At 41.7% G+C, this 20992-nt stretch overlaps 1 protein-coding gene across 3 annotated transcripts in view; it reads right to left on the bottom strand.

Moving 5' to 3' along the window:
• The window catches only part of ALG8 (ALG8 alpha-1,3-glucosyltransferase), a 30263-nt gene extending 10643 nt beyond the window's left edge, over positions 1-19620 (bottom strand). For 2 of the 3 annotated variants that reach the window (XM_084772926.1, XM_084772928.1), the window contains exons 1-6: positions 19502-19620; positions 15427-15505; positions 12459-12652; positions 5529-5638; positions 5022-5089; positions 255-381 (exon numbers count right to left, since the gene is read on the bottom strand). In XM_084772926.1, the coding sequence (XP_084629052.1) occupies positions 255-381; positions 5022-5089; positions 5529-5638; positions 12459-12652; positions 15427-15505; positions 19502-19596 (673 nt within the window). In that variant the 5' untranslated portion in view covers positions 19597-19620. Of the gene's footprint in view, positions 1-254; positions 382-5021; positions 5090-5528; positions 5639-12458; positions 12653-15426; positions 15506-19501 lie in introns of those variants that run through there. The other variant, XM_084772927.1, reaches the window with a different exon arrangement.
• Positions 19621-20992: the final 1372 nt, after the last annotated feature.

Raw genomic sequence — 20992 nt, 5'->3', positions numbered from 1 at the left:
CAGGGGGTTCCATCCATAGCCCAAATGTTCTGGAAGCTACCATCCTTCCACTTCCGCCTTCTCAGTACTGTGATTAGAGGTGCCTGCCACCATGCCTGAGTGTACATTGATCTTTGCCATGCCCGAGTGTACATAGATCTTTGTGGATGATGAAGGGCTTATAGATCAGGACCTGAGAGACACCTGCTGTGCTTCATAACACTGTAAGCTGCAAGGAAGAAAATATGAATTTTGCAACCACTGCTAAGACTTACCTGATTTACTGGCAGTGAAACAGTAAGATCGCAGCAGATAGATACCATAGACTGGTGCTACATAGAGGTAGATGTGCTTGAAATGGAGGAGAACAGCAAAGAGAAACGCCCCTTCCATATGCCTTTTCTAGGAAAAAGAGAGGGGAATGTATCACTTTAAATTCAAGGTAGATGAAATGCAGTATGTAGTACCCTGGAGTGAATCCTGGAACACAAAGTAGACATTAGTAGAAAAGCTAATGAAAGTCAAAGACATTTCTCCACAACCCAATGCTGGTTTCTTGGCCTTGATAACCCAATGCTGTTTTCTTATTCTGCATAACCCAATGCTGTTTTCTTATTCTGCATAACCCAATGCTGGTTTCTTATTCTGCATAACCCAATGCTGGTTTCTTAGCCTTGATAACCCAATGCTGGTTTTAGTTCTTGATAACCCAATGCTGGTTTCTTAGCCTTGATAACCCAATGCTGGTTTTAGTTCTTGATACCCCAATGCTGGTTTCTTAGGCTTGATAACCCAATGCTGGTTTTAGTTCTTGATAACCCAATGCTGGTTTCTTTTCTTTTTTGCTATCTTTTTTCCCCATATACATTTTTTTATAGTACATGCATAATACAAACTACATACAGCAGGGAGAACCATGTGATAATCATGAGTTATATAAATGTTACATTCATAGTGATTTGGTCACTTGTATTTGTCAAACTTGAAGTAAACATCTTTCCTATCTTGTTGGGTCTAAATTTCTGAATGAAATTCAATATCATATCTCATTGCTTCTGACTTAAGTCCTTTATCTTGATCTAAAAAGATCTTAACCTCTAACCAGCTAAACGTGATTGTGAAACTATCTGGTCTTCAAACCTCCTCAGAGACTTGAGAAGGAATAAAACTTAAATGCCTAAGTGAACCAGTAGTGCAGGTTAGCAGCTTCCAAAATGAAAAAAATGAGTGAAACAGCTTACTGCCTGAACCCCAACTGACAGTTGGAGCCTCATTTTCAGACTTCTATCCCAGTATTTCTGCTAGACTTATTCGTGAGGCAGGAACTATTGAGGACTTGTTTACCCTGGCTTGGCAGAATTCTGCCACTGACTCTGCCTGCATCTAAGACGCCCACTTTTAGGCAGAATTCTGTTTGTGGCAAAAATAGGGCATTTTGCCCAGTGGATGGTTTGCCACATTCAAAGCCAACTCCATAAGGAGGCTCTTTGATGATCATTATCTTCTTTGAGATTGGCTGGGTGTTGTCAGGAGTTAACTTGTCTTGTTGTCGAAGAAACTTTAGAATAATAAAAACATCTTTAAATGCCATATTCTGTGGGTCTCTGAGGCATTTGAAGACCTTATTTAACTAGTTTACCTCATACATCTGCAGATTCATATCTATCTGTTAGACTTAGGATATATACTCTTGTGCTAAAATCTGACTAGTATTTGACATGCCCATGCCTTGCATCAATATACAAAATTTTATACCAATAACTTAGCAATAACCTTGATTATGAGTAACAATTAAGGCCTTGAGTTAAGGTTCAATCATCTACTTTTTGTTCTGTCCTCCCTCTATATTTCTATATCCCATTATTTTCAGCTCCTATCTCTTTACCTATGCATGAAAGATAAATGAAAAGAGAGACATCCCTGAGGTCAGCCTAGTTTTCTCTCTGTAGAAAACCAATAATAACTTATAACCCCCTCCCCTCCCAATGAAAACAAGCATTTGTAGACCAAGAGAGCAAACAGAAATTTCCCAGACCCCCCTTAGAGGGAATGGGTCATTGTTCGCTTAAGGTTTCTTCAGACTGAATTGAGGTGAATAATACCTTAGAAGGGGCCCAGAAAAATTGGGAAAATGATTAAACATGCCAGGAATTGCATTTGTGGTCCAGTTGCTAAATGCTGAGAGATTCCAGGCTTAATGGGAGATTGAAATGCTGGACCAAATGGGATCAGAAGCTTTCTGCAATGCTGCTGAGAAGCTGTCCAATTCTGATGGGCAACAGTGACAAAGGCGTCCAGGGCTGGAGCAAGGAGGATGCAGGATGCCATCGTCCAGCACGCTGAGAGGAATGGATCCTGTCAGGTCTGACCAGCATCAGTGTCCAGTTCTTTTGTTCTGAAAACATACTTTCTCACAAGCCTTATACAGTTCTAACATTATAATTTTATGAGATGTGTGGGATGTACACAACAATTAAGGCTGATTCTCTGTTCCTTGTATGGACAGAAGTAAGACATTTGCAAATCTTCCTTCATGCCATGCTAAGAATGGTCTCTAGCAGTAAGTCACAGAGAATCTGTGGCCAACATGAAGCCTCTCTATGCATTTACATTTGTATCTCCCAGTCTCAGAGCTATTCCCATGTAGTGGGAATAGGGATATAAGTTACCTGCTTGTTCTGCAGTTTGAATTCTTTACATCCTAATTGCAGTCCCCTCCCTCAACACCTCCCGATCCCATCTCCTCCCTTGTGCCTTTTCCTCCCTCTCCTAGCATCTGATCTCAGCTTTTTTAGTGTCACCTGTAGTACATATACCCTCTTCCTCTGTGGCCTGGCAGGGTCACCCTATACTCTTGGCACTCTGTCCAGTGTCCAGCTTCGAGTCTCCATAACTGTCCTTAAACCCTTGCTGGGTGGAGTCTTTCAGAGGACGTCTATGTTGGGGCTAAAATCCAGATATGAGTATATATATACCATGCGTGTCTTTTTGGGTCTGGGTTATCTCACTTAGGATGATCATTTCTAGTTCCATCCCTTTGCCTTAAAAATTCAACATTTCCTTGTCTTTAATAGCTGAGTAGTATTCCACTGTGTAGATATACCAGTTTGTTTTTTTTTCCATTCTTCAGTTGAGGGACATCTTGGTTGTTTCCAGGTTCAGGCTATTTTTTTTTCAGGCTATTACAAATAAGGCTGCTATGAACATAGCTGAGCAAATGTCCTTGTTGTATGGTGGAGCATCTTTCAGATATATGCCCAGGAGTGGAATAGCTGGGTCTTGGGATAGAACTATTCCCGATTTTCTGAGAAAGTGCCATATTAATTTGCAGAGGGGTTGTACAAGTTTGCACTTCCACCAGCAGTGGAGGAGTGTTCCCCTTTCTCCACATCCTCACCAGCATGTGTTGTCATTCGAGTTATTGATCTTTGCTATTCAGATAGGTGTAAGATGGTATCTCAAGATCATTTTGATTTGCATTTCCCTGATGACTAGGGATGCTGAGCATTTTTTAAAAAGTGTTTCTCTGCCATTCAATATTCCTCTATTGAGAATTCTCTGTTTAGTTCTGTACCCCATTTTTTAATTGGATTATTTGGTTTGGTAGTGTCTAATTACTTGAGATCTTTATATATTTTAGATATTAGCCCTTTGTCAGATGTAGGGTTGGTAAATATCTTTTCTCAATCTGTGGGCTGTTGATTTGTTCTGTTGACAGCGATTTTTGCCTTACAGAAGCTTTTCAGTTTCATGAGGTCCCATTATTAACTGTTGATCTTAGAGCCTGAGCTGTTGGTGGCTCTAAGGGATCTGATGCCCTCTGACATCTGTGGGCACCTGCACACACCTGTGCACATAAACTCATAGGAAACTCATAGGCACACCACATACACATACACATAAAATAATAATTACTTCATCAAGCCTGATGCCAAGATACAAGGTATGCCATCAGTAACCACAAACTATATTCTAAGGAGACAGAAACAATATAGTTAACCTGGCCAAAGAGGAGCTAGGCTCAAAGGATGAATGAATATAATATATAGTGCTGTGTTTTGTTTATGGCTTGTGCTGGGCCAGGATTCTACTATTGAGCTACATACTCAGCCTATCTAAAAAACAAAAAAACAAAAACTCTCCAGTGATTAGAACACTTGCCTAATGTGTGGGGGACCTTGAGTTCTAGCTCCAATATGGTCTCATGGAGCTGTTGCCCAGACTGGCCCTGAATTCTCAGGTCCAAAGGCTCAACCTACCTCAGTCTTCCAGGCAGCATGGACTATAGGGCATACCACCATGCCAGGCTAAGAGGACTAAATATGGTACTTAATCCATAAAAGTATAATAAAACCTCAGACAAACTCTAAGAGAAGAAGTCTGAATTCCACCTACCTCTTAGCAACTGGAGAACCACCAAATATGGCCTTATTAAGTCCTGTCTGAGTCATACAGTTTATTAATGTTAAGATAAAAACATGGGCCTTTTTATTTTACTTCTGTATTTCCATCACACTATTGTAAGTAACCTACAAGCATCTCAAAGAAAAACACCACTTTCAGGCAGGCATAGTGGCACATGCCTTTAATTTCAGGGAGACAGAGGCAGGCAGATTGCTGTGAGTTCTGAGGCCAGCCTCTTCTATAAAGCTTGTCTAGGACACCCAAAGCTACACAATAAACCCTGTCTGGAAAAAACAAAAGAAGAAAAGAAAAGACAAAACAAAACAAAAATACCACTATCATTTATACAGCAAGTGGGGCTGGAGATTCCACTGGAGAAACAGTGCAGCCAGACACAGAACTCTATTCCATACCTGCCACACTGTAATGAGTTTTTAGGATATAATTTTAATTTTCTCATCTGTAAAATTAAAAATAAATCATCCAAAACCAGTAGAATTTGTGGAAGTAACAATAAAAGTGCCTATGTGGTGAAATTCTAAAGAGTAGGTCAAATGAATTATCTGTCACCCACTACAATACTTTCATTATAAGCTAAAAACTAAAAGGGAGATCTAACTAGGTTCTTCTGTGTTTACCTGAAATAACCGTGCGATGGAGAGCAGCATTAATCCAGATAAAAAGCCATTGTACTGGAAATGAATATCTGGATGGATGTCAAGGAAGATGGCACTAGATTCACAGAGAAGTGTGCTACGAATGAGTACTGAACTTGTGGATGTTTTCTTAATGTGTAGATTAAAATGACAGTTTAACTGGTTCTCAAAATTCAACCAGAGACAAAGTTTTTTCTTTTTCCCCAAGACAGAGTTTCTCTGTGTAGCCTTGGCTGTCCTGGACTCACTTTGCAGACCAGGCTGGCCTCCCACCACCTGCCTCTGCCTTCTGAGTATTGGGATTAAAGACCAGGGACAAAGTATTTTAATTACCAGAATCCAGTAAACTTGGAGAGAGCACAGTTTGGGGCGTTAAGTGCCCCAGACCACGCCCCCTTTCAAAAGCAGCTCACATTTCATGATCTTCCCTACATCAAGAATTAAGCTGTGAGTGCACAACAGAGTCAGGATAAAGAGCACCAAGGATACGGTCTACAATTAACAACCCGAAGTTCCACAGCAGCAGCACGGCCAGAATAAACTTGGGTTTCTCCGTGAGCTCTCTGCTGGTTCTCTTCCCATCGATGCACTTGCAGCACCTACATGCACACACAGGCAGAGACAGGTAACATCACGCTTCATCGAATCACACCACTTCTGCACAGAGCTGCTTCTCACAAACCGTCCATGACCTCAGGGCCCAATTCCACATCTTTTCCTCACACATGCAGATCAGAAACAAGTGCTCATTTAATAAAACTAAAGCAAATAAATAGTGATATAAGACCTGCAAGTAAAAACAAGAGGGCACACACTACTTCAGTCCTTACGAGTGAACAGTGTGGGCTAAGGGTGAGGCTCAGTTGGTAGAGTGCTGGCCTAGCACCCAGGGCTTGCACAACTGAGCACAGCAGTGCATGTCTAAAGTCCACTCTGACAAGTAGAGGTAGGAGGATTGGAAGTTCAAAGTCATCATTGGCAACATAGCAAGTTTCAAGCTAACCTCAGCTACATTAAGACCTCGTCTTAATAAACAAAAAAGGATAGCTGGGTATGGTTGGCCCACACCTGTAATCCCAGCACTCAGGGAGGCAGAAGCAGGAAGATGGCTGTGAGTTTGAGGCCAGCCTGGTCTACAAAGTGAGTCCAGGACAGCCGAGATTATATAGAGAAATTTTGTCTCAAAAAACCAAACCAAACAAAATCTAAACAAAAAAGGAAAGAAGGAAGAAAAGGGAAGGTGCAAAAAATGCAAGGTACCTAGTGGCGGAATGGTACATTCTGTGTGAGCAACACTCTAGCGAGGTTCAATCCCCAACGTGTATGCAAGACCCATACACACGCACTCAGTTAAACACGCAGGCTCCAGACACAGTGAGACCCTGTCTCAGTTCCACATTACCCAGATGACAACGACGACGATGATAAAAATAAATTTTTATGTCAAGGGCCGGGGAGATGGCTGTGTCAGTAAAGTACTTACGTTCACTCCCAAGAACCAATATTTCCAAACTAAAACCAAAAACAACAGCAACAATAAAACCAAACCAAACCAAACAAACAAACAAAAACCCCCAAACTCCCCAAATGTTGAGTGCAGTACTTGTAGTGTCAGGGAGCGGAGTTAGGCGGATCTCTGGGGCTTGCCATCCATTTTGTTTTTTGAGATAGGGTCTCTCTCTGGTCCGGAACTTGCCAAGTAGGCTGTTCTAGGCTGGTTACAAGCACCGAGGATCTACTTGTTCCACCATTTCAGTAATGGGATCACAAATGTGTGCCACGTGGCTGCCTTTTCCACATGGTGTTTTGTTCTTTTGTGTATGTGTGTACCATGTGCACACCTAGTTCCTGCAGGTCAGAAGAGGGCATCCAAGCCCTAGACAGTTGTGAGCTGACAAGAGGGTGCCGGAATCAAACCTGTGTCCTCTGCACGAAGAGCGAATGTTCTAAACTGCTGAGCCATCTTTCCAGCATGCCACAGATGAGTTTATTGGAAGACACTCCCTAAGAGCAGACTTGGGTGACGCACAATGGATACATGTGTGTCACGACCCCTCCAGTGGTGTTGATGTGACAAATACTACACAGGCCTGAGGCTACGACCCCTGACAAGGGAGGGCCTCCTGGACTGGGGCTAATGCTTCTGCCAGGAGAAACTGAATTGTAGTTTTTTTTCTCTCATTGTGCTGAAACCTATTCTTCTCTTAACTCTACCTCACTCCCAAGTCAGGACTTTTCAGGCATGAACGTTGCTGTGAGACGGCCCTGACTTGGGACTGCAGCAGAGACTGTCCAGGCCAGAGCAGCTCTACTTCACTCCCACTTATTAAAAGAAACATGACTAGGAGTTCATCACTAGTTAATAAGTTATATTATGGCTTACAAAAAAACAAGGTATATCAAGGAAAAAAAAACTCCAGATAGTGGCACTCAGATATTAAAAAAGGAAAAAAAAAACTGTCTTGACACACAGGTGCTGCACATAAGTTTTGGTAGAAAAAAAAAACATTAACCTTGGACAAAGGGAGCACATACATATTGATATCAAGCCAGTAACTTAGAAGTGATGACATCTTTGCTGTGTGTTCTGTACCCTGTATTGTTATGTTCAAAGTTGTAATTCAAACTACGACAACACAGTAACTTCGCATTCTGTACCTGCACTGTGTGTGCTTGAGTGCTCACTGACTTCCTTATATCTGCTCTGTGAAAAAAATGTAACCACAAGCCCCCCTGCTTTTAAAATGTATGTATAGAAATTTAGACTGCTTGGCTAAAAAAACCACTCAGATACAAACTCGATTCTGAGTTTTGTCTGTTTGCCAACCACCTTATCTCTGCCCACCAATGCTTCAAGAACTCCCGATCCCAAAGACCTGTCCCGACTGAGCCAGTCCATAACAGTGGTGCACAATACATGGGGCTCGAAGTAAGCTAAGCTTTCTCTCCTCTTTTAAAATACCTTTTTCAGACAAAGATAAGGACCTCGCCAAAGAGTACTACAGATCCCTCAACAAAGGACAGGCTGAGCAAAAGGGCGAGTAGGTAAAAACCATGAGATAGTCTCAGTCCAAAAACAGAAGAATGTTCTTGTTAGTATTAAGTCATATATTAAAAGGTAGAGACATAAAAACTTCAAAAGAGAGTTTAAGACAAAATTTCACAACTTTTTATTAAATATAAGTCCCTGGTTCCTGGGGGAAAAAAAAGCTTGTCTTTTTTTTTTTGGTTTTTCGAGACAGGGTCTCTCTGTGGAGCCTTGGCTGTCCTAGACTCACTTTATAGACCAGGACTCTCTGCCAGAAACTAATTAAAAAAACAGAGAGGTAACAACAAAAAAATTTCATGTTTTCTTGTAGTCAACAAGGTCACATTAGTTGTGCCTGTGCCAAACAAACAAACAAAAACCAGACCGTTAAAAGAAACTGTACAATTACATAAAAATCAACAAGTGGCTCAGATTCTATTGCTTCCCGATGTTCACCTGCCTAATCCAATTTTAAAACAAGACAGAGACAAAGAGATTTGGTCTACTGAAGTGGTAGCCTAGACTCAAAAGATAACTAAACAGAGACCTCTAAAAACCATAAAGGTAAAAAAAAAAAAATTAGACACTGGAGCGGACAAATCGTGTGTTACTGGTGAAGACTGGCAAGGTTCTTGGCTCATTTATAACACTACATCAACTTTGGTAGGATTAGGTTCAGCCTCAACTATGGCCCAAAGTTCAAAAATTCTAAAATGGTCTATTAAAGATAAAACTGAGACTTTTCAACTATATGTTATTTCTTCCCTTCCTTCTTCATTATAGGGAACAGATATATTGAAAAAATAAAAATAAAATTAACCACAAATGATACTTAAAACAACCAACATTTTTCATAGGGGCCACTGATAAATTATATACAGATAAAATAACATAGATAAATAAAAAGCCTGTTTAGATTAATCAGTGGTCCCTAATACAAAAAAAGATACAAACATTAAAACAACTTGTTAAAAAACAATTAAGTAGGGTTGGCGAGATGGCTCAGTGGTTAAGAGCCCTGTCTGCTCTTCCAAAGGTCCTGAGTTCTTCCCAGCAACCACATGGTGGCTCACAACCACCTATGATGAGATCTGGTGCCCCCTTCTGGCGTGCAAGCTCACATGCAGGCAGAACACTATAAATAATAAATAAATCTTAAAAAAACCAATTAAGTACAAAACATATAAAAATATCACATAGTCCATAAAATACTCCTATATTTGTTATTAAAAAAATCAGAGAGATAAAGATTTTTACAAGATTTAAGAGCTATAAATAAGACTATACATGATATGGAGGCCCTTCAACTTGGCCTCCCTTCTCCTATAACTATCTTAAAGGCTGTTATATTAATTATTGTTATAGATCTAAAAGATTGTTTTTTCACTATTAAATTATATCCTAAAAGTTTCTCATAAATTTACATTTAACATACCTTCAGTTAACTTTCAAAGACTTTATCAAAGGTATCAATGAAAAGTTTTGCCACAAAAAATAAAAAATAGTCCCACTCTTTGTCAAAAATTTATACATCAAACATTAAAATCTGTTAAAAGATAAATATAAAAATACTTTTATTTTATATTATATAAATAAAATTCTTATGACAAAAAAAATTGACTGAATTCATTCTCAAAGATATGATTAAGTCTTTAACTCAATATAGATTGGTAATAGCCCCTAATAAAATACAACATAATAGACCAATTAATTACTTTAAAAAACTATCTATGACAACTTTATTATGTCACAAAAGTTACAACTTGAGATTGATAAATTAAAAACACTTAGTGATTTTCAAAAATTATTTAAAAATATAAATTAGATTAGACCTTATTTAAAAATTACAAGACAATTACATAATTTGTTTAAAACTCTAAAAAGAGACCCAGATCCAAGATCTCCCACAGTTAACACAAAAAGCCTTACAACTAAAACTAATAAAATAAAATATACAAAATGCCAAAGTACAACAAATTAATTATACTAAGCCTTGCCTTAGTCGCTTATTATATTAAAAACTAGTTATACTACCCTAAACTAGTCTACTACCCTAAAAAAAGAACCCTACACCAAAAAATATATTTCTAACAATGCTTGCTATTCTTGCTCTATAAATAACATGTATTTCAAAAAATTATATTAAATTTACATTCCTCCTCCCCCTCTACTTCATCCTGTGGGTTAAAAAAATCACATATTCAAGTCATAACTAATGATACTCAAATCTTAAAAAAAACTTTATAAATCAAAGCTGACATCTTCTGTAACTACCTATTAAAAAATGTCAGGCCGGGTGTGGTGGCACACACCTTTCATCCCAGCACTTGGGAGGCAGAGGCAGGCGGATCGCTGTGAGTTCGAGGCCAGCCTGGTCTACAAAGTGAGTCCAGGATGGCCAAGGCAACACGGAGAAACCCTGTCTCGAAAAACAAAAAAACAAAACAAAAAAAAAAACCAAACAAAAAAAAAAAAACAAAAAAAAATGTCAAACACTGACCCTATCTGTATAGCTCTATTAGCCCTCACACCAACAAGATGCCTCCTTATTAACTATCACACTTTCCTAGCCAATACTCCAAATCGTTCATCATGACCTGTGACTTTGTCACTCACTTATAAAAAGATTTTAAAAATATGTAAAAAATTGGGCTTATAACTTTAAACTATTACAATTATAATAAAAGTTACTCTATACCTCCTTTCCCACTGCCATTAAAAAGCTATGTACAAAAATATAACAAGGACAAAACTTGATATTCTCTAGCAAAATAAGACTCTAGTCCTCCATGGTTACAATGTAAATATAATCATACTACTCATGCTCCTATAAATCAGATATAAACATTTTTTATTATTCTATTGTATCTCCTGATTTTATTCCTTAGAAGTTAATCATCCGTGGGGTGATGCCAGTCTGGTACCAGATGAATATCAATTAGTTCAAGAAATAATCAATAGGATGCTTGCTAAACTAGAGACCCACTTACTGGCTCTCTTACTTACTACATCTATAGAAACTTTTTTCCTACTTGTCCTCGGGACTTGCACCTGATCTGCTGTGCTGGTGACAGTGTGGGCCCAGCTTAAGCTCAACAATCAATAGACGAGACCCTTGTGTGTTTGCATCCGAATCGGCTCCTAGTGTTGACTGGGTTTCATTTAAGCCCGCACAACAGTACCACATGTAGCTCCATCCCACCATCAGGGCAGGTCACAAAAGCCTCTGGCCATGGCCAAAAGGAAAGGAGGTCTGTGGAGTTGTTCTGAGTGAGAGAACTGGTCCTGGAATTCTATTTGGATTAGTTCTTTCAAACACTCACAATGCTCACACTCCACCACCTCAAAAATCTTAATTTATTCCCATTTCTCTACAAAACCTCCTAAGACTGCTGTAGAGGAATTTTAATTCAGAATATGGCTGCTCCAGCAAGAGATCACATCCAAAGACCTTCTCTTGTCTGTGAGTTCAGACTGGAATACAAACTCACCTTTAATCCAGGAGACAGAAGCAAGGAGATCTGAGTTCAAGGCCAGCCTGGTTTAAAGCAAGTTTCAGGTAAAGAAAAGCTTAGGTCCAGGAGTGGTGAGACACGCCTTTAATACAAAACGATGTTAGTGTGTAGAAGGAAGCACACCCATGTTTGAAAGTGATGTCTAATTGAGTGGCAGAAAAAGTGACAAGATTTGACAGAACAGGATATGCTCAACTCTCAGAAGAAGAAGAGAGGAAAGGTTAAGTAGCTAATGGGAGGGAGGGAGGCAGGGAGGCAGGGAGAGAGAGAGGGAGGGAGAGAGAGAGAGAGAGAGAGAGAGAGAGAGAGAGAGAGAGAGAGAGAGAGAGAGAGAGAGAACATGAATATGAGCAGTTTTACCGGGACAGTAATAGAGAGACAGGTTGCAGAGACAGAGAAAGCTCAGTTGAAGACTGAACAAACAAGAGAATGAGAAAGAGCCAGAAGATTAGAAACGATTGCTGGAGTTAATTTGAGGCCATGCAGAGCAATTCTGGGGCTGAGAGAGAAGCCAAGTTGAATAGGTTAAATGGGAAAGGAGTTTGAACCACAACAGCTGAGTTGAACCAGCCAGCCCAGAGCTCAGAAAGAACAAGAAAGGGCGAGCTTATTCAGCAGTAAGTGTCAGAGGATGAGAACATTCTAGACCTAGGTTAGCAGAGAGAGGCAGTAAGCCTCCAAGACAACAATTACCGCAGGAAAACAAAGGTTCCTTTTACAGACTTCCTTGTAAATACTCTCAGGCATTTTAAAGCTCAACTTGGGTTTTTGTGCTATTACATCAACAGGGTTGTGTTCCCTGTAAATCAACAGTAATCCATTCTCAATACCTTCCACACAAACAAATGTCCACACAGCATGACATTTACCACTTACTCATGAACAGCATACACAAAGAGTGCATCTGTCAAGATGACAGACAACCTCTGGAAAAGCAACGTCCTTGAGCTGCAGTAGTTCAGGTTATGAATATTAAGCATCTCTTGATCAAAGTATTTGGCAATATGTGATAAGGCGTACTCAAACCATGCGAAAAAAGGGGGGTAATCCAAGGTCCACTCTGAAGTTGCCTGTGATGAAAAAAAAAAATCAAAATTAACACACACCCTCAGTAACTAAATAAGGTATATTTAAATTTGCTCACTAGTCTTTAAAAAAGCATAATGAAATGATGTTGCACTTAAATTGCCCTAAAAATAAACAGCAGTTGCTATGTAAGGAAAATTAAAACACAAGGACGCGATGCACACACACATGTAATCCCAGCCCTTGGTATGAAGGGCTACACACTAGTTATAACTTTCCTTCTCTGCACTTGTTACTTTAAAAAAAAATTAAAGTTTTAAATTATACTTCAATGTGAGTGAGTGAGTCTGTTTCCTGCATAAATATAGATGCACTACCATGTATCTGGTGCCCCTGCAGGTCTGGAGAAGGTGTCGGAATCAACAGGCCTGGAGTTACAGACTGTCGTGAACTGGGACTTGAACCCTGTTCCTTTGTAAGAACAAGCGCTCTTACCCAGAGCCTGTTCTCCTGCCCCTCGGCACCCTTCACTCAGAGTTTCTGTCTCTACAAGTCCAGTACAGGCTCACTGGACACACTGGACACACTGGTTCTCCTTGAGGACTACAGTTCAAGGTCTCTCATGATTAAAAGATAATAAACCCAAAGCAAAATCTCTTCTTGCTTTCATTTTTAAGTTCTTTTCTGAAGTCCTGGGGGCTGGACTCAGGCAAGCATTATAACACAGCCTCATTCCCAGGCTAGCCCTCTGCATATAAAAATTAATGACAGCTGCTAGGTCTGGAGAAATCATGACCTGTTTGCAGGTATAACACAGAAGGTTTAGACGGCCCCAGGTAAACCCAGAGGCTCTCAGTCTCTAGTGAATGCAGTCCCTAACGTCTACACTTACAGAACATCTCTCTAATTCCAAGTCTCCAAAGTAGGAGGTAAGTAAAATGACCCACTGAACTGAGGAAAAGAAAAGCTACAAGTTCTAGTCTCATTTGTTAAAATTACTATTTTAACAGCACATTAACAGAATAGTGGCTTTGTAACTAACATAGACACATTCAACAGAACATACTCAGAAATGACTTCTTGCTAGGATATGTACAATAAAAATGTTTAGAAAAGTTCACATAATTCTACTGTCAATTCAGACAGTATAGCTATAATTTAAAATGTCAGAGCTTAATCTCCCCTGAAAGAGCTTTTTTTTTAAAATTGGAAGTTAAAGACTTTCTGGCTTTAGTTTACTGACACATTTACATACATTAAAAGTAGTAAGCAGGAACCAGCCAAAGACATGGGCTGCTGAGAGATGGCCATTTTCCCACAACAAAGTGCCCTTGAGTTTCCTTTGGCACCCCCATTCCACACTACTCAAAGCCTCTCTGTACACCATCCCCAGTCCACACAGACCCCCAAACTGGGCACAGATGACCTCTGCACCCCAAGTTTCCATCTGCCACCATCTTTTTAACTAGATAGCTTTTATTAGCTAGTATTTCCTCCCAGTCACTCCACTAAGTGTGCAAGACATGAGACTCAAAGCCTGGTTTTCAAACACGAAAATAACCAATGCGTCCATATGAAGATTCAAACGATTTTTTTCACTCAATAGATATCAACAGTCTCTTCAGTACTTTCCCAACTAGTTGGCCACTTGGAGGTCAGTGAGGAAAGATGAAGTCACAACTAAGGAGAGCTCTACAGACAATCCACTTTCACCTGTTTACCTTCCTGGGACAGCTTGAAGACACTGCCTGGCTGACTCCACCCTGCCCTACAGCACTTGTCCTACAGCACTTGTTTGCCCAGCACTGCACTTTGAGTTGCTAATTTTTGTTCCCTGTTAGAAAGAACAAGGAAGCAGCAGCACGTCTTCTGTGTAAAGCAAGCAGACACAGGAGACTCCCTTGCACAGGAGAGTGGTCCTCAGGTGACTGTGAGTGGTCATGGCTGGAGGCAGATGTGAAAGAAGACAAAAGAATTAAAAGGGAAAAGGACGCCTGGTGCACACCTTCAATCCCAGCACTCCCGAGGCAGAGGCAGACAGATAGCTGTGAGTTGGAGGCCAGCCTGGTCTACAAGTTAAGTCTAGGACAGCCAGGGTGACACAGAGAAACTCTGTTTCGGGGGTGAGGTGGGGGCGGGGAAAGGAAAGGAAATGGACCACAGAACCCGAGAGTACCAGCTTTTTAAGGGGTGTGAAATAAAGTAGCAAAGGAAACTATGAAGGAAGTCAGAGAAAAAGATAGAGGGCTGCTTTTTCATACATATAATGCTAATAATTAATGCATACTGAGCACTTTGCATTGCACCAAGTTCTTCCACTTGTCTCATATTAACTAGCATCGTTTCACAATTGGAGACACCTTGCAAATACCACGCAGCATGGTCATTAAGCAGGCGAGCTGTCAAACCTGGGCACTGTGAAGCCACAGCCGAAGCTCTGGACGAGCAGCCTACATACCACTTTCCCTAGTCCGCATCCACACACGCTGACTGTGATGGCTGAAGCTAAAACAATCACCTAAAGCTGCCCAGCATATCTATGAAATACTTACAGCACTATTAGGTAAAAGTAAAGCCAGCCCCTTACAACAGCTGTTTTTAGGTTTCCTCACTACACTGACTAGGGAATAAGCTGACTTGAGGATCCAGCTCAGTTAATAGTGTGCTTATTTAGCATGCACAAGGCCTTGGGATCCCCAGTACTGTAAACACATTGGCTTGTCCTCGGCTACATAATGAATTCAAGGCCAACCTTGAAGCCATCTTAAAAGAAAAGGCTGGCTTACATACAATCTGAAAAGGTAAAAGTGAAACTCACCTCATAATACCACTGAGATATCGGCAAACTGTGAGTGATAGCAAGCCAGTTTCGATGCACTTCAAAATCCGTGGAATGGCTACACAAGGCAATCAAAGGAAGAAAATGAGATTTCTGAAAGGGCTGTGTCTCACTATATCCTATAAAATGACAGGCATGCATGCATGTACAAAGTCCTAAAGCACCTCACTTATTAGCAGTCAGAAGATCAGGCCTCCTCCTGAAGTTGCTGGAGGATCTAGGAGTTTGTGATGGGGTCACAGAGATCTCCAAGGGCTGACAAAAAGCTTCGAACAGGTTCTCACACCACTGCACAAGAGCAGCTTTCTCTCTCACACAAACAATCCTAACAAAACCCATAATCTAGAAGATGCCTTACCAAGGAGCTTTAAAGTCTTACAACTACATTTACATCACTTTGTGTAGGTACACCTGTGGAAGACAGAGGACAACGTACTGGAGCTGGTTCTCTCCTTCCACTGTGAGTCACACCTGCCAGCAGGGGCCCTTTGCCCACTGAGCATCTCATGAGCACGTGCTGTTTTCATTATGCTGCCCTGGCTGGACTTGAACTTGCTTCATAAACCAGGCTGGTCCTGAAATTGCATCAGTCGTCTTGCCTCTGCTCTCAGAGTGCTGAGATTACAGATATGAGCCACCACATCCAGCACCAGATGCTTTTCTTTCCCTGAGACCATGCTGTGACATGGGCTACATTCCTGACCTTGGAAACTCTCCTGAATTAACACCAATAATATAAAGGTGCCTTTGTGCAACAACCCCCACCAGCCTGGCTAGAAAAAGTCTGGATACACAATCCCGGCTGGCCTTATATTATTTTCTATTTTTTACATTTATGTATTTTGTGCAGAGAGGAGGAACAAGCTGCCGCCTGCGTGTGCAAGTGCACTGGTGTCTGTGTGCTCTCGTGTGCATGCAGATCAAGAGGACAGTGTGAAGAGTTTGTTCTCTCCTCTCACAACATAGTTTCTGGACAGCAAACTCCTGTTGTCAGGCTTGCCTACAAGTGCTTTTACTCCTGGCCTTCTGGAGTTGTTCACCTCCACATCCCAAGTGCTGGAATTATTAAGCATGCACCTAGCTTAACAGTTAAAGGGCCCCCCTTTTTACTAAATCACTCATCGTTTGACTGTGGAATGCTGTTCATATAACTATCAATACCCTTTATCACACTTACAGTTTATGTTACTGTTTTTGAGAAAGGGGTTTGTGTTATGTAGTCCAGGCTGGCCTCCAATTCATGATGCTCCTACCAGACCTCCAGAGGTATTATTATAGACTCCTGCTGGCATTACAGACATGGACTGCCATGCCTGGGTTTAATTTATACTATTTTGACACCATTTTAATCAGATTTGGAGAAGAGATTACCTTTCGTAACCAAAACCTTTAATCAAGTTTTGAGTTTGATGTCTACTGTGAGCAATCAAAAAAAATCTCAGTGCTCTGTGTTGGTATAGTGCTTAGAAAAAAGCAAGGGGCTGGAGAGGTGGGGTGGTAGTTGAGAGCACTGACTGCCCTTCTTCCAGAGGACCTGGGTTCAATTCCCGGCACCTACAAGGTGGTGGAGGCATAATGACCTTCAGTTTGAGGCCAACCTGGGCTACATGGTAAGTTAGAGCTTGTCTCAAAACTAGCAGCAACAACAATGAATTACAAGCTGAGCTTGGTGAGACACAGCTATAATCACAGCATTCAGGAAATGGAAGGAGGAAGATTGCTACATGCCGAGGCCAGCCTAGGGTAGTGTAAGACCCTGCCTCAAAAAATAAGTAAATAGAAGGGTTTCATATAGATAAAGTTATTTCTTCCTCAGTCAATGCTGGTATAGGAATGGATGGCTATAAATATTCAGAACTGTGTTGTATAAATTTAAACCAAAGGGAGAGAAAGTTAGTTTTGTAGTATCAGCAGTTCATTTTTCTAATTAATAAATATGAAGAATGAAAGTAATTATAACTTGCTGAAAGAGTACTGGAAAAAAAAGGGCCAAACTAAGTCTAGAAACATGGTGTCAAACAGTAAGCAACTGCAGCGATGTATTAAGGCAAGGGCACTTTCAGAAACCTTAAGCAATTTGTCATCGCACACACATTACAGAGCAGTTATACAAACCAATACAGCTGTGGCATCACTAAAGAATAAACTGGAGAGGTGGCTCAAACACCAAGAGGACTTGTTGCTCTGACGGAGGACCCAAGTTCAGTTCCCAGAACCCACACTAGGCTTCTCACAATCCTGTAACTCCAGCTCCAGGGGTCTCCAACATCTTCTGGCCTCCAAGGGTGCCCTCACATATGTGGGGAGTGCGCGCGCATGCGCGCACACACACACACGCACCACTTTTACAAAGGAAAACATACAACTACTGTATACATAGTCTACCAGCGACAGAAACATTATCATCAAATGACACATTACTGTATTTGTTTGTTGTTGTTGTTGTTGTTTTCCGAGACAGGGTTTCTCTGTGTAGCCTTGGCTGTCCTAGACTCACTTTGTAGACCAGGCAGGCCTCAAACTCACAGAGATCTGCCTGCCCCTGCCTCCTGGTGCTGGGATTAAAGGCCTGCGTCAGCACACCCAGCCATTACTGTATTTGGGATGCAGTGTGATGGGCAGCCTAACAGGTGGCCACAGTGAATACAGAGAACAACTACAAAGGTATTCTAGGACAAGATTAATCCAGGACCAAGGCAAGTATTCAAAGTATTGACCCTGAGGATATATTCCTAGACTCAAATAACTAACGCAGGAAAATGCTGTTTAAAAGGCGCTTGGGGTGGCAGTGTCTCTTCAGATAGGAACGGTGATTTTGCTTTTAGCTATGTTTTCTGCCAACTGATCCCTTCTTTTCCCACGTTCACTGCTTAACTTATACACTGCAGTACTTATATTTACACATACATTATAATGGGCATGCATTCTACACAAATGGCTTCTCACACTCAACAAGAGATCAAGATCTTGAGTTAAGGCCAGGCGTGGTGGCGCACGCCTTTAATCCCAGCACTCGGGAGGCAGAGGCAGGCGGATCGCTGTGAGTTCGAGGCCAGCCTGGTCTACAAAGCAAGTCCAGGGCAGCCAAGATAACATTGAGAAATCCTGTCTCAAAAAAAATAAAATAAAACAAAATCTTGAATTAAAGAATACTAATAAACCCTAAGCTAGGAAGTGTAAAGATCCAGTGGAGGCCGAGTGTGCGAGGTGTGTATGCACATCAGAAAAGAAGGGTTGAAGGGATGGCAGAAGTTATTAAATATGCATCCTGAATACCCACTGTCTACACACAACTAAGTGGTGTTTCCTGTACTTTCAGTTTGGACCATACAAGTCATTTCTTTTTACACAAAGCTACCTATGTTTTCCACAGCCCTGTGTGATCTGGCCACTGCTTATGTTATCTCGTGCCACTTCCTTCTTTTTCTCCTCGTCAGCTACTATGACAACTTTCTGTACCTAGAATCCTGAGTTCTTTCCTACTACAGGGCTTTCGCACTTACTCTTTCCTGCTCCTGAACCATTTTCCACATTGGCTATTCTTCTTTTCCATACTCAGAATGTGAACTCAAACATCACCTCCTACAAGAAGAATAAAAGCCCTGCCCATCAGTTCCAGTCTCCTTTCTAAATCACGTAAGAGTCTGAAAGTTTGCTGCTCCCAGATCCACGGGAGACGAGGCCCTGAAACGTTTTGTGGACCACTGCAAGTTCAGGACTTAGAACGCCTTGTCTTGTGAGCAGCAGGTCACACTGGCTGAAAGACTGGTGGAGGTGGTGGGTGTCATTCATTTGCGTACGGAGGATGAGGGCCCGGGAAGCTTAAAAACTTGAAAGTGATTTGCCCAACATTAGACAGCGTGAGGTCTCATCCTAGCCAGACGTGGCTACAGCCTAGCTCTCAGGTTAAATACCAACCCCCGCGGAGGGAGGCTTAGCAACGGCAGAGAGATCACACGGTCTTTCTTCATACCCAAGATATCCACGTAAGTCTCGCCCACCCTGCCGACCTCGGGGCCTTCCCGCTCAGCCCCCTGTCTCTGCAGGTCCTTACTAGGTAGGGATGAGAAGGCATTTGAGGAGTGTCACCCCGAGGGCCAAAGCCGAAAACCAATGGCCACTACCGGCTGCCAGCCTGAGCGCCGCCATTCCTGGAGTCCTGTCACTTCCGGGACGCTGCGCAGGCGGGTAAAGCCCTTAGAGGCGGCGCCTGTGCGCTCTGCGCATGCGCCGGCTGCCCCGGGCGCTGGCTGGAGAAAGCGCCGGCGTTTAAACCTCCAGCCTTGTCACCGTTGTCTCTCAAGCCAGGAGGACTGAGTTGCGCCTGCGCAGACCTCTGTGGTGACATTTATTTATTCATTCATTCATTCATTTCGGTGTTGTTAGTACTTACTTCCATTCAAATGGTGGCTGGTCGTTTGCTTTGGGTCTGGGAAACTTACGTGAGAAAACCCCCTAGAAGATGTTCAAAAGGGATAATGAAGACAATTGTTATTCCTTAGTGACACAGATGAAAGTTCTTGAGAATGAGAACACCCAGGGCCCTTGGAAACCTGAAGTTAAATCCAGGTAGAGAATGGTTTGAGCAGAGTTACAGAGCTGAGGTCATTCTGATCCTGGCTGAATTAGGCTGTCCGTGCAGCACCTGCCCCTTGCGGAAGGAGGCTAAAGCCTAGTGCTTCTCGCGTGTTTGTTGTGGTAGTTCATTTTCACAGTTTAGCTCTGGCTGGGACGGAACTCGCTATATAGACCGGGCTGGCCTCGAACACACAGACACTTCGTTCCTCTTCCCCTGGGGTGCTGGGACCCAAGGCTAAAAACATGCGTTACTATGTCTGTTTACTTCTCTCATTTAATTGCAAATAATCTGGGTAGCTTGTTAAAACTGACTTTATGATTCAGTTCAATCTGCCTACTTTTGATGTCATCGCCTACCTGCCACGGGGGCATATAAAAGCACAAACCGTCCAGTGGCGCGCTCTCTCTCTCTCTCTCTCTCTCTCTCTCTCTCTCTCTCTCTCTCTCTCTCTCTCTCTCTCTCTGTCCCTCTCTCCTCTTACTCTTCCTTTCTTCCTTTCTCTTCTTCCAATTCTCATTCTTTCTCTGTCTCTTTGGGGTACCCCTCCCCCATTTTCCTTCTCCCCCGACCCATGCTCATTTAATAAACTCCTCTACAATATAATATCTGCTGCCTGGAACCTTTTTTAAAAATACCTTATTATACCTTATCTTACTGCCCTAATTTTTAAATATAAAACCGAGCACCACTGCTGCTGGTTAAAAAGGGCAGAGGCACAGGCAGTGAAATTGTTCTTGTCTCTTTGGGACCTCACGGTCTTGGTCAAATTAAACCTTTATTATCTGTCTGTTTTCTTTCTTTCTCCCTTCCTCCTTCTTTCTAAGGATTAAAAATATTAAGCTCAAATTATTAAGATTTAGAGAATGAACACATGTTGTTTGAGATGATGCCAGGAAAGACAGTGCCCAGTAATGGATCAGAGAAATTACATGCCTTACCGAAAGATGTACAGCAAGGTGTTAATCT

This window comes from Acomys minous (genome assembly GCF_964271855.1).
Source record: "Acomys minous genome assembly, chromosome: 2".
Taxonomy (NCBI): Eukaryota; Metazoa; Chordata; class Mammalia; order Rodentia; family Muridae; genus Acomys; species Acomys minous.
The sequence above is the reverse complement of the archived record's forward strand: the minus strand, read 5'-3'. Positions and strand labels throughout refer to the sequence as shown.